The following is a 17282-nucleotide window of genomic DNA, read 5'->3' as shown; positions in this document are numbered from 1 at the left end:
GCGTTAGAGACTCCTCAGCTCTGATTGATAGTCCCTGACCACGCTGTGGTCTGATTCCAGTGAATGCTTTCAGAAGCAGCAGGAAGAGGAGGGACAGAATTTTATTGCCGACTGTCTCATGTACTTCTTTCAGAATATAGTGATAGCTTCAGCAAATATGACAGTTATTTTCAATTGAGTAGTTTAAAAAAAAAAAAACTTTCTTCTCTCCACTATGACAGTAACTGAATATCTCAAGGTTGTGGACTAAATAACACATTTAAGGCCAAACAGCTAATTAATTGAGAAAATTAATCAACAAAATAATCAACCATAAAATAATACTGGTTAGTTGCAGCCCTAGTTGAGGAATAGCTGACGTAGACGTTGGGTCTGCTTTGAGCCTGCAGTGGATCTGATCCGCACTCTTCATTGTGTCGACGAGAGCCGCCGTCTCTGCCTGCTGAAACCAAGTCACATAAAGACATACTGTCCAGCGTGTCTTTTGAAAGGGACGATTGTAGCAGAGAAAGTGATGAGTGGATCGAGGCCAGATGACAGTGTTGAGCTAGTGTGTGTGTGTGTGTGTGTTGTGTGTGTGTGTGTGTGTGACGGGGCTCTGTGTTACCAAGAAAAACGGCCCAAAGTGGCACAGCTCATTTCATCATATGCAGTAACAAGCATCACAGATGATTGTGCAATCCAGAGCTCACATTGTTGCTCTCCTTCTGGACATGTGTGTCGGTATTTAGGTGCCGAAAGGTGCTTATTATATTGACCAGAGTAACCAAGGGAATGCTAGTGCTCCGAATGCCCTTGATCCGTCGGCATGCTTTTCTCCGGCTGCACAACACATCCACACACAGCTTCCCCTCCCCTCCCTCTCCTCTCCCCCTCGTTTGGTTATCCTCCTCCGCAGTCATTGGCTGCCTCCTCTCCATCTGTCCATCCTCTCTGCACACAGACAGCCAGTCAGCGGCGCACCTCAGCCTCTCCGGCATTCGTCATTGGACGGCGTGTGCTGTGAATGCGGATACTTTCCTTTAAGAGGCAGTCTAGACTCAGCTGGCTGTGCTGCTCTCTCTCTCTGTTAGCTCCCTCCTTCTCTCTCCTGCAACACCACCACAACCTGCTGATTCCCTCCTTCCTTTCACTCCTCCTCTCCTCCTGTCATCAGCTGTTCTCCTCCACTCTCTCCTCATAATTTTATTTCCCGTCATATCACGTGCTCACCCCCCGGTTTTATTCCCGGTCCATTCTTTTTTCTTCTCCAGCCTGCCATTCCTCTCAGTCTGTGTGTTTCTCTCCCTCATACTGTCATTTTGTCTTTGACATTCATTCATCTCCACCACTTTCTCACCCTCCACTGATGTGAGGAGACATGAAGGTGAGTGGAGTTGATTTCAGGCCTACTTGTCTGCTTGTGTCCGTTCTTTTGTCTTAAACATACCTCTCTGTTTTGTTAACTTTATAAGCCATCTGGTAGATGTGAGCAACCCGGTGTCCTTGGAGGCACGGGCTGCAGCTGCGTATGCTTCAGGTGTAACAATTAGCCTGCACTGGTTATGATGCTGCTGTGAGTCATCATCTGACGCTGCGTGCATGTTCTAGCTCTGGTCCTTTCAGCTAGTGCCTAGAGATGAAGGGTAAGTTGATGAGAGGAGGAGGGGGGGGAGAGTTGAATCAGTGCGTGGATAGTGCAGCCGCGTGTCAATGCAGACTGTAGCTCGTGACACAGTGTTTTGCACCAGCTGTGGCTGTGGTGCAGTGGCATCTCAGGCAGATTAATGAGCACTGTACGGCAGCGACAGCAAACAGTTAGAGAAGTGATGGCAGTAAGTAGTTTCCCTTTAGAGTCATGCATCAAAAGGTCAGTGCTGTAACAGGTAAAACGCTCCGCTCAGGTTGCGATGCTGGATATGCTCTTCACTTAATTGTCAAAAAACTGTTAATATTCTTATCATGTATTGCACAACTTCCCCTTTAAAATCCTGACTGTGTCCTCTAAGACACCCTTATTTAACATCCCAGCATCAATAACTCGAAGACCTAATTTAGTCTTGTTTGCCCATGTTGTGTGTTTTTGTGTCAGTGCCCTCATTATGTGTGTACTGTTTTACCACCTGACACCCACAGGAAGAAACAGTGTCTGTCAGAAATAATCCTCAAGAGCATGTTGCCTCACAGTTGATGCCACTTTCAAGTGTTTTTTATTTAGGGTAGCTTTTGAAAGAAGGGACAGCAGTTCATTTCAAGCTGAGAATAAGATGGTGAATGGGAAACGCACTGCACATATATTGTTCCTTTTTACCTTAGCAGACACAGTGCTTTACAGTTTGCCTCTCTCACACACTGCTGCTATGCCAAGACAAGGGCCTGCCTATTGGGAGCAATTTAGGGGTCAGTGTTGACTTGTTAAGCTACACTTCAGCAAGAGGTGGACAGGAGGAGCAGAGGTTTGAGCCATTAATGACTAGTGTACGACTTGCTCTACCTCCTGAGCAACAGCCACTTACAGATAGGAAAGGCTGTCTTTTATCTTCACTGAGTAATTGGCAAAATTAGAAGATGACATAAAGCTGAATGCAGTGAGACACGGTGTGAATAGTGGGAGATGGAGTATTCAACAAGTCACAAAGGAAAACTTAAGTCAGTGGTGTAAGGTAATTACAACAGGCCCCAGTGCACACTACTTACTAGTAATGAAGTGCACACACACACACACACACACACACACACACACACACACACACACACACCATTATGTGCATATATATTTAACCAGCAATGTGTTGATTTTACAGTCAAATAAGTTACCTAGGCTATTTTATAGGGCCAGTAGAGAGGTAAAAGGAAATGCTGTCTTAGTTAGGGCCTCCCCCCTTACTCACTGCTTATCATGACACAAGCACTAGCCCATTTTAAACAGGAACTGTGCAAATTTGCAGGAAAGCCCAATCAGTCTTCGATCAGCATTGCCAGTATAAAAACAAAATCAGGGAGTGCAGCACAATGCCGCCTGCCTACTTTTGTTTATACAGAATGCGCCTTTTTTGGGGCAATGGGGGCGTGAGCAAGTAACAAAACGTGTAGCTCAGCGTGTGACGTAAACAGTGACGTGGGAGGGAAGCTGTGGCTGGTCAGTCCTTCGGCGATTCTCTTGTAAGTCGCCCCGTTCTTCACCGTCCCCGTCATCTGCCGGTTAATGGCCTCTTCATTTGCGAGGACAAGGAGGGCGCGCAATTCTTTGTCTCCCCAGTTGCTCATCTTTACTGTAGTGTAGTAGGTTTGCGTCACCGCCCACCGCCAGTGGGTCACACATGCGGCGTCATCAACAGCTCCTCCCACAAGTCATCAACAGCCTCTCCCGTGGTGGAAGGCTGCCTCGGTCTTTTTAAACCAAAAAGGTTCCACTAATATGATTACCCCTATGAGGCGGAAAATTGGGCACCTTGGATCAACTCGCTAGTGTGTCTGTGTCTAAACGCTCGCAGCTTGCCAGCAAAACAGCCCAACATTCGCCAAGTGTAAAAGGGGCTACTGTTACTGCTGCAGGAGTGTGAGCTCTGTGCTGGGGACAGTTGTAGGAGACACCCTGGCTGCACACTCACAGTGGCAGGGCTAACTGTTAGCATCACAAAGCTAGCATTACCGAACTGTTAACAGGTTTAACGTTAGAGTTGAGTCATTTGAGTGTTGGTGTGAGTTTACTGGCATTAGCATTAACCTCAAAGCAATCCTGCACCTAAGTGCAACCTCACAAAGCTGCACTTTTTTACTTAAACAACAGCAAAACACATATGATTTGTCAGTTAAAGTCCTATCATAAACTAGAAATGTTCAACTTATTAACGGAAGTTTAAACTCAAACTAGTCAACTAGTCTGAAAAGTAAGAAAACACTCAGAAAACAGTCAAAATTTAGCGCAATTCAGTCTATAAAGTCAAACATTGTACGACAAAATGTTGCATGAAATATAAGATTCTTTTGAAATTGTTAATCACATTTTTCAAAAATCTAATTTTATTTGTAATGCTGCTGAAAAGTGCGGCACTGTGCATTATGAACATTTCACATTATCCTATAAAGCACGACAACAACTCACTGAATAAAAGTCAACAAATGACATTTAGGAAAATAAATTAAAATAAATAAATGAATTATTGGGTGAACGCAATTGCAGAAAATAATTATAATTTTAATTAATAGTGTAGCACAGTTAATTAGCTAGTCGACTAATTGCAGACATCGCTATCATGAACATCTGAAATTGCTCAGGTAGTATAATCCAAAGTATTCACACTATAATGTTGTTAGATATGTTTCTTACATAAAGTCAGATATCTCCTGATGTCGTAAAGTATATCAAAGTGCAAACAATAGCAGTCACTTCAGACGGCTCCTGCATCCCCGGTGGTCTCGGGTTCAGCACCTTGGACAGCAGTCGCGACACATTTTTGTGTAGGACGTGATAAAAGCTTCACCGGAGCTGAGAAGAGAAGCCGTTTGTTTCACACTTTAGCCTGATCCATTGATCGTCTCCAGAGTTTATCACAGCTGAACTTTGTCGTAGTTTAGTTTTTAACTCACAGTAATCTTGCTGTGATTCAGACGCCTCCAGAAAGATAAAGTCAGAGCTGCTGCCCCTCGAAAAGGAAACAAAGTGGGTCCGTCATCTTTATCAATATGCGCAGCGCCGGTCTTTTAAGCGAACTCTTATTTTGCTGTGTATCAGAAATCATAATCAACCATGAAATTCCTTTTCAGCAGTTGATAAATACACATTAAGTTCCCCAAATATTCAAAACATACTCTGTCCCCCGGTTAGTGAGTTGCCTGCACATCATCTCAAACAACTCTCCTGAATTATTTTATTGAGCAGAAAAGCCATTCCTTCCCTCGGGTAAAGTAATCATTGCTGCCAGGTTTTCAAATAAAATTCAACATTACTGTTTCATCTCCGGCTCATTTTTCTGCATCCCAATGACCAGCGGCATAATCATGTTGTGCATTCTCACCCAGGTAGCAAAAAGCCATTATGGTCTCCGCCGGTGAATCGGCATTTATACTGCTGCTTCTGCTTGTTTTCTTATTGGCAACCCTGACTGAGCAGATGTTACCAAATTCTGTTTCTGGGTGTAATAATCCTCCAAGGTATATTACAAATATAAGCAGTGGAGAGTAAACACACGACATGCTCAGTATTAGTCTTGATGATTTTGTGATTGGCACGGAGAAATAAAGACGGCAAGAGAAGCGATAACCTTCACGCAGGTTGTATAACATTTTATGCAACTCGTTTTTTAATGTATTTTACTCTTTTATAATGTGTTGCTTTCAAAAGGCTTGAACTCTTAGAAGTTTCAAGGTCCCGATGAATCATTCAGTGGAGCAGTGTTAACACTCACAAGTCACACAGCTTGATGGTGTAGCCTGAGATGCTGAGGACTCCTCTTGCATACTGAAGATAATACAGCCAGTCTATTGGCAAGAAACCCATTTCATTAGAGCCCTGTTTAACTTGCATCACACCCATAAATCTTAGACTGCGCTCTCTGAACGGTTGCTTTATGTAGCACAACATGGCTGGATTTGCTATTCAAGGTCATAAGGTCATATACCTCCTCATCTGTGAGAGTGTACAAACATTCCCAGGCTGTGTATTCCACGTTCAAACCGTGCAGGTAGACATTTTGATGTGTTTTCAAACCTGGCAGCGAACACAGCAGATGTTAAGAGCAGCAGACAGGTGTTTGTTTTGGAAGTGTGGTGTACTTTTGAGGACAGTTTGGAGGATTCCTCGCAGAGTGCCAGCTTCTTGTTGACAGCGTCTCACAGCTTGGATGTGACTGCAGCCTGCTTGTGGTTATATTTGGCAGTCTGGAGACTGTCCATAGGTTGGTGGCTGAGCGGTCTGCAGATGAAAGGGATGTCCAAGAAACACCAGTTTTTGCTGTGTCTCTGCAGTCACCACATTTGGAGGAGGAGGTGCAGTCCATTATGTTCAATTTTGTGTACATAAAAAGCATGGAAAAATTGCAAGCTGTTTAAATACAATAGATTTAAATAGAATATTTGATTGGGATGCAACATAATATGGGCACGTCATTGGTATCCATCGGCTAATGGGCCATCGTGATTAGAATATACATGCATAATATTATGTCAATTCCACTGCAGAAGAGACCTGACGATAGCTAAAATTAGGTAGGGAAAAAAAAGGGAATATGTCAATATGTCATCGGTTATTGGTCACATATCGGCATCGGCAACCTATTGTGCATATTTAACCAACCCTACCTGAACCCCACCAGGATTAATTAGAGCTCCTCGTGTGGGAGGTTGCAGTATTTCTGTTTTTTGTGCGGGTTTCCTGTCCTCCCGGATGACATACATGTTAAAGGAGTTAGATGAGAAGATAGATACCACTGCTCATGTCTGTATGGTAATAAATAATATTTGCCGATATCACAAAGTCTGCCACGATACGACTCCGTGGCCTGTGAACGATACGAGATCATATCAGTAAATATCCTCATTGTTTTTCCTCGGCTACCTGGTGCGAAGATGCTTGCACTGGTTGGATGGAAATGATGAAGCAGATGTGCTATGGGAATTTCAAACTAAAGGTGTATCTTAAAAATGATATGTATGAATGCTTTCACTTTCCATCATTGATATTGGGTCGTTGATCATTGAATCGATATCGATCCAGATCAATGTATCGTTCCACCTGTACTGGTTACCTTATCTTAGCTTTGGACAGAGCCAGGCTAGCTGTTTCCAGCTGTCATGCTAAGCTAAGCCTAGAAGCTGCTGGCTATAGTTTCTCATTTACAGTGCAGCATGACAGTGGCAACACTCTGCTTATCTAAGCCTTAACCAGAAAGCAAATAAGTACATTTTCCAAAATATCTACATTTTGCTTCCTAAATATTAGAAATACTTCTGTCGTTGCCTTTAAGGAGGCACTGGCCCCTCATGGCCTGCACTGCTTCTATAATACTTAAAATAAGTTTAATGCAGAGAAGATTTACCTACAGGCACTGGGTTAATTTTAGCTTTTTAATTATTATATTTTTCCAAATCTGGAGGTTACTGAGGCACTTTAGCTTTCGTAGAACCATATCAAAAACCCTATTAATTTCCCCGAGAAAGAGAAAACTATTAATCTCAAAATTTCACAGATAATAAGGGTGAAGGTCGATGTGTACAACACAGGGCTGTGTGATTGGTCTGTGGGCCCCCAGGCAGTCATATTAGTTTCACTTTATATACTGATCGTATCCTGTAACCCTGACAAAAGCTGAAGCTGGAGCGACCTTTTTAACATTCCTGGAGGACTGAGGAGCTGTTTGAATCCTCTGTAGCACAGCAGTCAGTGAGAGGACTCCACAGGTTACCGCCAGACTGCATCACTCTGGAGAAAACAGTTTTTATGTGCACAACTGGGAGCGGCGGCATGTGAGCTGGTGTTCATGTGTTCACAGCAGGACGAGGTCTTCAGGATGGACCGAGCGTCAGCTGCAGCTGTCATGTCGAGCCTCCCTGTTTAGAAAATTGCAGACCTTATTAAAAACGCCCGATACTTGGGCGCACACACCCACACTTGAGTCACTCATGCTCATCTTTCCTCCTCACGCTTGAACGATGTGCTCTCTGCTTTCTCTGGTGTCTAGTTTGACTGTTTCCCCTGAGGAGTCTCTGGTTGGTGTCTGCATGACGGAGGGCCATATTTGAATGTGGTCCTCTTGTGGCGGAGGTGTTTCCCCGGATTAAACATTTGAGAGCGTTTTCTGTTTGTCCTTCAAGGTCTGCTGCTGTCAGTGTAGTGACTCTCAATTGTGGTATTTACTCTGCTCTTCTCAAAAGGTTTTCCAACAAAAAGACAATTCAAATGAAGAGATTATGAATTGAGGTGAAGAAATAAAATGATGTGGGTGACTTAAAAGTCTGAAAATGCCTGCCTATCAGTGCATACTCAATGAAACAGCATTTTAAAGTTTCCGATAAACCACTCTACTTAAGAGCCAAATTAACGTGACACGAAGCACTTAAGGAATCAATTGAATTTCAAAGCTTCAGATAGAGACCCTACCAAGGGTTGTTATGTTTGGCCATGAATTATTAACTTAGTTTTAACCTTTTAGTAGCAATTGTCTTGATGGACGTGAGTTCATGACTTCAGTTTATGGACTTTCAGTCAATGAGTCTCAGATTTCTGTCTGAGCACTCTGAAGTTTTAAGTCCAGGGGCTGTGATCCTTTCACTCTGATCCTACGCTCTGATCTCTCTCTGGAGGGAAGCAGGTGAAAAGAGAATTTCCCCTCAGGGATCAGCGAAGGATCACATCATTTTTACTCAGTCTTTTTGAGATTCGGCAACCCCTGAGCTCTCTTTCCATCTATATAGAAAAGAACTGTCCTGGGATCTGTTGAGTGTCTGAGGAAAAAATCAGACTTTAACTATTGACAATAATAATTTTGAGTGTCACTTTACTACATCCCGATTAAATGGCGGTCTTACGCAGACGTGATCAAGAGACGAATTATTATCATCTTTTAATGTGTTTGTTGTGGTTCAACAAAGGATAAAGGATAGCAGGACGTGACCTCAACTATTCCAGATGGAGCTCTTAGTCGGGAGGAGGGAGCCATAACTTGCCGCAGGATATTTAGAAAGGAGCTGCCTGCCCCCACGCGATGAAGAGCACACAGCCGGTTCATGCCGAGAGAATGTGCTAGTCCGGCCTGCAAGCTGTTTACATTTAATGCTCCCCATTAACAATTGGCTTAACCATAGAAGGAAATGCGCTGCCTTTAACCCCCAATGAAATGACTTTGATTATGTGGCAGAGACAAAAGAAAAAGAGGAGAAAGAACCCAGACCAAGTCATTTGTGGTGTAGAGGTTTCTCAGGGACCACCAGAGGCTGCAGTGTTGGTGGCCTCATCATCCGTTTCAAAAGCATGTTGTCATTGCTGCGACGTAAATAAGCCTTGTGGAGGTTTACAGGGACGTGGGAAGCTGTTTGCCCGATGTGATCGACCTTCTATCAGATGAACCCATCACTCTTAATATTTTAGCAGGTCTAAACTACTAACTATTGATGAATAATTTAATCTACAAAAAACAGAAATATGACCAAGATCTTGTTTTGCAAGCCTCAAGTAAGTCACAAGTCAAGACTGATCTTTATCTTTAGAGTTCTGAGTCCTAAACAGGTCGTAATGCGCTCTTTGCCAAATGTAATGCCATTGAACAACAGAGTAATGATATATGACATTTGCAAAAGTCATGAATGCTTTTTAAATTTTGTATTTATTTGTCAAAACAAGTTTGTTGGAAGTTTTTATGTCTCAGTCTTACATTTTTGACCCGCATGTTTAGCTTACTGCAGTTCCTTTTTTGTTGACCACCATGCAGTTTTTGTACGTTAACTAAATCATCGGATTACCGACTGTCGGATTGCCTCAGACAAAGTGGATCTGGATGATTAAGTGTAGGCTTGGTGGAAATGAATATTATTAGTTTATTCAAGAAATAAAGTGATACGTGGCACACATTTGAAATACCATAAAACTTTAATTAATAGCCCAGGCTATTATTTGCTTAAATCACTAAAATCAACAGGCCTATATTTGGAACAGGCCTTTAGTTCCTTTCACACAAAACTGTTACTCAGCAACACAATCAAATTGGTTATTTAAACCAGTATGAGTATTACTTTTTATGAAAAACCCTTTTGATTCTTTTGACCTGAAAACCCTTACGGACTAAGGTAATATGAATAACTTGCAGGGTAATTGAGGAATGGACACATAATTCGAGGTGGCCAACAACCTGGTTTTATATATCCAAAGAAAAATGAACTGCATGGTAATCAGACCAGGTTTCTAATTGAGACAGGCCTTTATTTGCCAGAATGTGTAGCCACACCGGGCTAGTAACAGGGACTGAAGTATTACGCTAGCATACTTTTACTTAGACTTCGGTGAGGTTATCAAGTGTCTTCAAGTCAAAAGGCTCAGGTCCAAGTGAATTTATGGGTCACTGGTGTTAAAGTCCAAGTCAAATTGCAAGTCTTTTTTCATTTTGTCAAGTCTAAAGTCATCAAATTGTGACTGGAGTCCACACCGCTGACACAACGTAGGAAAATTAAATGTTACAATCTCCTAAAGACAAAGATGACGTCTTCAAATGCCTTTTTTTTTTGCTCAGCCAAGTCTAAACCAAAAGATATTACAGTTATAATGATGTGAAACTAATTAGCACCAATTACCAACCAGTTAGCAAAGCTTTTCTGTAACTCAACTAATCATTTCAGCTCAAACCACTGATCCAGTCACAAGAGACTCCTGCTGATTTTCAGTAGCTGTAATTTACAGTCAATTGCATTTGAAATCTCTTGTCATCCCTTCATTTTTTAGGTTACCTCTTAATTAGTGAATGTCACAGTAGTTAAGGTTGTAAATGAGCAGCAGGTTTGCTAATTTACATAGAAATGTCCCCTCAAGATCCGTAGAGATCTTCATTTAGGTGATTTAAGCCTTAAAATTATAAGGCTGTAAAGCTTATTGTTTTGGAAAGATGCTGAAGTTACAGTTTTCTTCTGTAATATCAGTTTACCTAACTCCCCCTCCCCAAAAAGTGCACTTTAATGAATTGTTCTCACCTCTCGCAGCAGTAAAACAACACTGCTGATGTTCTTACTGCATTGCAGTCTCAACTTAAATCCATGCACTGAGGTTTTTTTTTTTCCATTTTGTACTGCAGCAAAGCCTTCGATTTTGTTTGAACTTGTTCTCCAAAGCTTGATACTAAACTGGCGTGCACCTTTGACTGTCGCCCAGTTGAGCACCGCTGCAGTCATGCAGAAGCTGAATAAGCAAAGATTAGAATGCAATTTGCCATGCAAACATCCACCAGGCTGTGAAACTGAAACCGTCTCTTGGTTCTCATTTCTTTTTCAGTACGATCAGCACGATCAGACTGCTTCAGGGCATTTCAGGATACTGTGATGTAAAACATTTTAATATCCTTGGTAATTCTGCCAGTTATCGGTTTTGGCATCTCTGTGTCAGACATGAAAGTGATAATGGCTGAAATATTCTGGTGGTCTAATAATCAGTAAATTATATATTCCTGTCAGAGGCTATCTGGACGTGAGGCAAAGAGAAAACCTGTGAAATAAAATCAGGTTTGGCAGAGACGTCAGCCGCCCTGTTGTGTTGGGGATAAGGTGTTAACAATGTACTCTAATGTTGGGAGCATTGCTCACATCTCACTCTGGATACTGTGGTCTTTTTATAGTATCAGCAGCGCAAACAGCAGGCCCTCCTCAACGGTTTGATTTGATTTCTTTGAAGTGCAGACTGTGATGTCCTATTGTGGCTATCCGAGATGTCCTCAGCTTTCCCCACTGGAGTACACTGTGCCCTGTTTCATCAAAGCCAGTTCTTCATTGGCATCATCCATCCTGAATCCTTCACGGTTTTTTGGGAGGGGGGGGGTTGTCTTCACAAGTGCTCCTCCTCTCTCTCCCAAAAGGTCCCTCCCCTCCTTTGTTTTAGGTTTTCTGAGGAAGTCTCAGGGAGGTGTTGTCAGATGTAGCTGCTGTTAAAAAAGAGTCATCATGGCTCATGATAGTAATCTGTGTCTGTGTCTCTTCTCTCTCGTTTCTCTGGCAGGTGAAGGATCGTGCAGACTCGCTGCCTCACACTAAGCTATGGAATGCTCCCTGCACCCACCATCACTAGTCTCCAATCTTTGGACTGAGCTTCAGACGCTTAGTTAGCGGCTGTGCTTCTCCCCTCAAACTCTTTATAACCAGGGGACGAAGAAAAGGAGCGGACTTACCTTAAGTCCTCCGCTAAAAGCGCACAGAGCACTTCTTTTTTTTTTTCAAAAAAAGAATATTTAAGCTAGTTCTTTGTTTTTCTCCACTTGGATTTTTTCCCGTGAAGTCACATCAAGATGGATCTGGAGGCGTATCTGTGGATGGTGATCCTTGGCTTCGTCATTGCCTTCATACTGGCTTTTTCAGTGGGCGCCAATGATGTGGCCAATTCCTTTGGTACAGCGGTGGGGTCCGGCGTGGTCACTTTGAAGCAGGCCTGCATCCTGGCATCGATCTTTGAGACACTGGGCTCAATGCTGCTGGGGGCCAAAGTGGGCGAGACGATTCGAAAGGGCATCATAGACGTCAGCCTGTACAACGATACCGTGCCTGTGCTCATGGCAGGGGAGGTCAGCGCCATGTTCGGTAAGTCTAAATTTTACATCCATCACAGAATTTTATCAATCAATTGTTCATTTTTCAAGGAAAAACATCAAACATTCTCTGATTTCAGCATCACAGTTGTGAGAAATTGCTGCTTTTCTTTGTCATATATGATTTTAAACTGAATATCTGTGAGTTTTGGACTGTTAGTCGGACAAGTTTGAAGATGCCATGATACTGGAATTTATAACTTTGATGCAATACTTTGACAAAAATATTGATATTCAAGATCAGATATGATACCACAGGGAAACATTTACATTGATGGCATAAAATGTAAAATTTGTATTAAAAGATAAATATAACAAGGCTATAAAATGTCTTGGTTAGTAGCAGAGAACAGTACAATGACTGTAGTAAACATTAACAGTAAGACAGAGCGACAGAGCTTGGCTGGTACCAGTGTATTGATGCTGCCAAAATGAGCATTGAAACTATTTCAAATATTCAAAATCAATGAATATCAATAAATAAATATGTTTGACAACACTTCTAACATGGGCTCTTGGGAATCAGAGTGGCCATTTTCCATAATTTTCCATCATTTTATTGGCAAAATCATTAGTCAGTCAGTCGAAATAAACAATAAACAGATTAATTAATGATGTAAATAAATGTTGGTTGCAGCCTTAATCCAGTAAGTCATGTAGTTGCAATGTATGTCCCACTTTTGACACATGAGTTATTGCTGCTTCTTTGCTCCATCATGAACTGAAACGGACTGGTAATAACAAGTGAGAAAAGGTTTTAGATGCAATAATAGCTTTGTTTTGTAACAGAAACATCAGTTGGGCAAAATGTGAAGATTTGCTGATTTGTTTCTCTATTTGACGCCATTGTAAATCAAATATCTTTGGGTGTAGGACTGCTGGTCGGACAGAATGAGACATTAATTTTTCACAATAAGCTGTCATAAGTATAATGAACAGAGTGATCTGATGATGATGATAATAATTGTCAGATGCAGCTATGAAATATATATCAAAAGAAACCTCTGTGAGTACCACAGTTTAGATGTGAACATTTTGAAGTGTGTGTAGAGAAAGAGAAATATCTCTCGAGGTAAACGCTGATGTTGATGGTATTTGGAGCATTATGGATAGAGGGATATTAGGACAGCAACGAATGAATGGTGCAAACTGTCTATCTGAAGCTCCTGCAGCTGAAGCTGACCTTTTCTAATTGTTTGTTTTGTCCAAACAACACTCCAAAACCCAAAGATATTCAATTCACGATGATAGAAAACAAAGAAAGGCAGAAAATGCTCACATTTAGGAAGCTGGATGTTAATGCTGGCATTTATATGCAAATGCAACAAATAAACAATTATCCAAACTGTTGCCGCCTAATTTTCAGATTATCGACTAATGAATAAATCAAATTACCATTTTAGCTCTAACATGTATTTTAATTTATTTGAGTTACCTCGCAGCAGGTTCTGCTGTTCCCTCTGCTTTGCATGTTTAATAGCAATTTGAATACATGCTTGTTTTCTCCTGTAAACACCTGCTGGGCAACTTTGCTTCAACTCAGGTTTTTATTTTCATATCCTGATCCGAGGACAGAAAGAGTAGCATGTCTGTTTTAATACATGTAACATTCACACATTCTCCTGGAAGATTACAGATAGTGAATCTAGATCCAGACCTCACAAACAGCTCTGAAATGCTCTGAGCTGCTGTGATCAGAGTCCACGCCGCAGCCTCACTGACCCCACATGTCCATAGGATCACATGTTACATGCTACATGAAAATGCCTCCATTCATCTAACCTGTTTGTGGCTTTAACTGTTTTTCCTTTTGCTCAGAAACCCAAACTAAGCTGCTAAATAACAACTCTAGCAGAGTCTGTTTTTAGTCTTAGTTGGTAAAGGTTCATTTCAGGAACATCTGCACTTGTTTTTTTAACCACTTATCTTTTTTTGGATTCATAAGAAATGTTGTGAAATTTGTTTTGTGCTTGCAAAGTTTCAAAGCAACACTGTGAAAGCAAGTTTAATTTACTCCCAGATAAACCTTAAGATGTGAAGCGTTAACTAACGCTGCATCATTGTAAACACTTCCAGAGAAAGGCCTGTCATTGTTCTTCGCATTAAAACACATCTACAGTGAAGCACAAGCACGAATTGTTGTGTATAAACAGCAGCTTTACACACCAACATTACATTACCTCAGTAAATGAATGGTGCAGAGCAGGAAACAATGGCGCTCCTGCTGAGACAATGCCATTTTAATGACAGAGTGACTGCTGGGAAATGGTGATAAATAAGGCGACATTATGCACAGGGGATTCCCGTTTCACTGAAAAGTCAGGTGTGATGTGCTGCTGGGAGTGAACATTGGGGAAACACTGAACAGTTTTTTTAATCTCAAACAGGAAACGCTTGTTCACCGCCTTATTGTTTTTACAGAATGAGAAGTTTTTATTTCTTGATTTGATGAGATAAAAGCAGAATACTTTCACTTTGCTCGGAATTCACAGAAACGGCACAATGCAGTATTTGCTGTATATGTCAGTGTCTAATTTAGGGCTTTGAAAAAATGTCCGAGCCTGACAATGAGTCACTGAGGTCCTATTATTCAAATAATGGACTCTGCTGCCTGAGAATAAATTGGCATGTGGGAAAATATTGTTTCACAGACCCTACGGGGTTTTTGTCTCGATAAATGAAGTGTTATTCTCTGTTGTTTGTCATTATGAGCGCCTGTCTGCAAATGCAGTTTTGCAGTAGGCTTCACTGCATCTCAGAATACGCCTTTGTTAAAGATGTATAATCCCATGTGTTAAAAGCACTGCAGTTACTGTATCTCATTAAGCAATTTTAGATCAAAGCATTTTGTGTGATTATGTTTATAGTATACCTGTGTGGGTGTTCCTTTTTCCATTTTTTTGGAAACTAGTCTGTGCTCATGGAGGTTAATGTGTCTGCTGTTTTCACATTATACTGATACTTAAAATACAGGTTCACCTGTGCCGACCTTTACAAACAACTCAAACCTAAAACAATAATTTTGAAGATCAAAAAGCACGTAAGATGTCACGTGCTGTCATCTTAAAAAGCTTCAATCCAGTGAAGAACGCCGCAAATAGTAGCACAATGTCACTACTTTAAGTTTTTGCACACAAAAATGACACAGAGCGGTCTGGTAGCTGAGTGGTTACAGTGCGTGCTATATAACTTCAACGTCCCAAGTTTGATTCTAACCTGAGACTAGGAATGGGAATTGGTAAGATTTTATTGATAGCAGTGACATTATCGCTTCTGCTTATCAGTCTGATTCCTAGGCACACACAGGTTTTCAGCATTATCGTAAAATAAGATATTTACCCTCGGGAACAGACTTGCTGGGAAGCAGTGGCACTCATAAATAAGCCCATGTTGCATCCACCGTCACTTGAAATGATCATTTCAGAGACATTACAAGCTGCACTGTTGTCATCATTCTTTGTTTCTTTCTTCCTCTCAGCCATGACTTCTTGTTGTTGGACACATAAGTCTGAAGTCTTTTTTGTTTTTCGCAATGTGCAACTGAGGAAATAAAAGACAGTTTAACTGAACTTGAAACCCAAGTAAAATCAGGAAAGGCTTTCCGACAAAAGTAGGTTTTAAGAAGGGACTTCGGCCGACCTGATTTTCTCAGGCAGACTGTCCCAGAGCCTCTTTGCCCTGAAATCAAACACTCTGTCCCATTTAGTTTTCAGCCAGACGTCTGGAACAAACAAAAGACCTCTGCCAGAGGACCTAGTGTACGTCCTGGCGTGTACGTTACTAAGAGGTCAGAGATATAGCTGAGAGAGAGACCATGAAGAGCCTTAAATGTAATCAAGTAAAATGTCAAAATCTATTTTAGCATACTGTGAGCCAGTGAAATGAGGCTAAAACTGGAGTGATGTGATCACGTCTCGTGGTTCTGGTTAATTCTGAAGGATCCCACAAGTTGGTTTTTCGCTGGAACTAGTTCTCAATTCTCATCCCTGCTTGGGATTGTTGTTGCGTGTCATACTTGTCTCCCTCTGTCTCATTTCGACATCTGTCAAATAAAGGCAAAAATGCCACAAAAAATCTTTTAAAAATGACAACTTACAGCGCAGTATGAATTTTTTTTTTTGTGCTTTATATTTAGAGGGAAAAAAAGCACAATGATGCAACAAATATATATAGTATTATTTGTCTAGTTGAAAGCTTTTACTTGTGGGAAATAATTAAATATGAAAAACATCTGAGCTTCTTGTCTGTTCTGATCCCAGGGTCGGCAGTGTGGCAGCTAATCGCCTCCTTCCTCAAACTGCCCATCTCTGGAACTCACTGCATTGTTGGCGCCACCATCGGCTTCTCCATGGTGGCCATCGGCACCAAAGGCGTACAGTGGATGCAGCTTGTCAAGATCGGTAAGGACTAGTTTGTGTTTGTGTGTGTGTTTGCAATGTTCACTGTATATCCTCATGCCTGCCTATGTATATCTGAGATGTTCACACACAGACAATAATCTTCACATAAATAAAGTGCCACTTTACTTTTGAACATTGCCAGAATATAAACTTAATATTGCCACACTGAGATATTTCCAGCACAGCTACAGCAGAGGTTTTTAGCTCTGCAAAACACTGACTGTAATCATCAGTCTGTTTTCAGCAAGGATGACTCCCTCGACCATTTTACACAGCCAGTAATCCATATTAGAGGAGGCAGAGTTACCAATTTCCTCACCATTAGGAGTCTCAGCAGACCAGCATGCAGTGCAGCCTCAAGACATACTTTAAGTGAAAGACTTTCTCTCAGATAGAGGAGAAAACTCCGGCTGTTGCTTCCTTAACCTGCAAAATAAAAGTCCATGCCTGTTCCTTAAGAGTTAAAGGTACTTCGGGGAAGTTTAGGATATTGCATAAGTACAGATGAGTCATGGCAGGAAAAACAAAGGGAAGAAAAGACAGTTGTAACAGTCATTGCTGCCTCACGATGCTTCCCACAGTCATGGAAGACCTGGAAAAGGCAGGTCTGGCAGATGTGGAGGGCTGGCTT

General features: G+C 41.6%; 1 protein-coding gene across 2 annotated transcripts in view; it reads left to right on the top strand.

The window, feature by feature from the left end:
• Positions 1–17282, top strand: part of slc20a2 (solute carrier family 20 member 2) — a 63949-nt gene that overhangs the window by 23965 nt on the left and 22702 nt on the right. For both annotated transcript variants that reach the window (XM_050051748.1, XM_050051747.1), the window contains exons 2-3: positions 11669–12243; positions 16511–16651. In XM_050051748.1, coding sequence (XP_049907705.1) covers positions 11955–12243; positions 16511–16651 — 430 coding nt within the window. In that variant the 5' untranslated portion in view covers positions 11669–11954. The remainder of the gene's footprint in view (positions 1–11668; positions 12244–16510; positions 16652–17282) is intronic.

This window comes from Epinephelus moara, chromosome 8 (genome assembly GCF_006386435.1).
Source record: "Epinephelus moara isolate mb chromosome 8, YSFRI_EMoa_1.0, whole genome shotgun sequence".
Taxonomy (NCBI): Eukaryota; Metazoa; Chordata; class Actinopteri; order Perciformes; family Serranidae; genus Epinephelus; species Epinephelus moara.
Note: the sequence above shows the minus strand (reverse complement) of the source record. Positions and strands in the feature narration are given on the sequence as shown.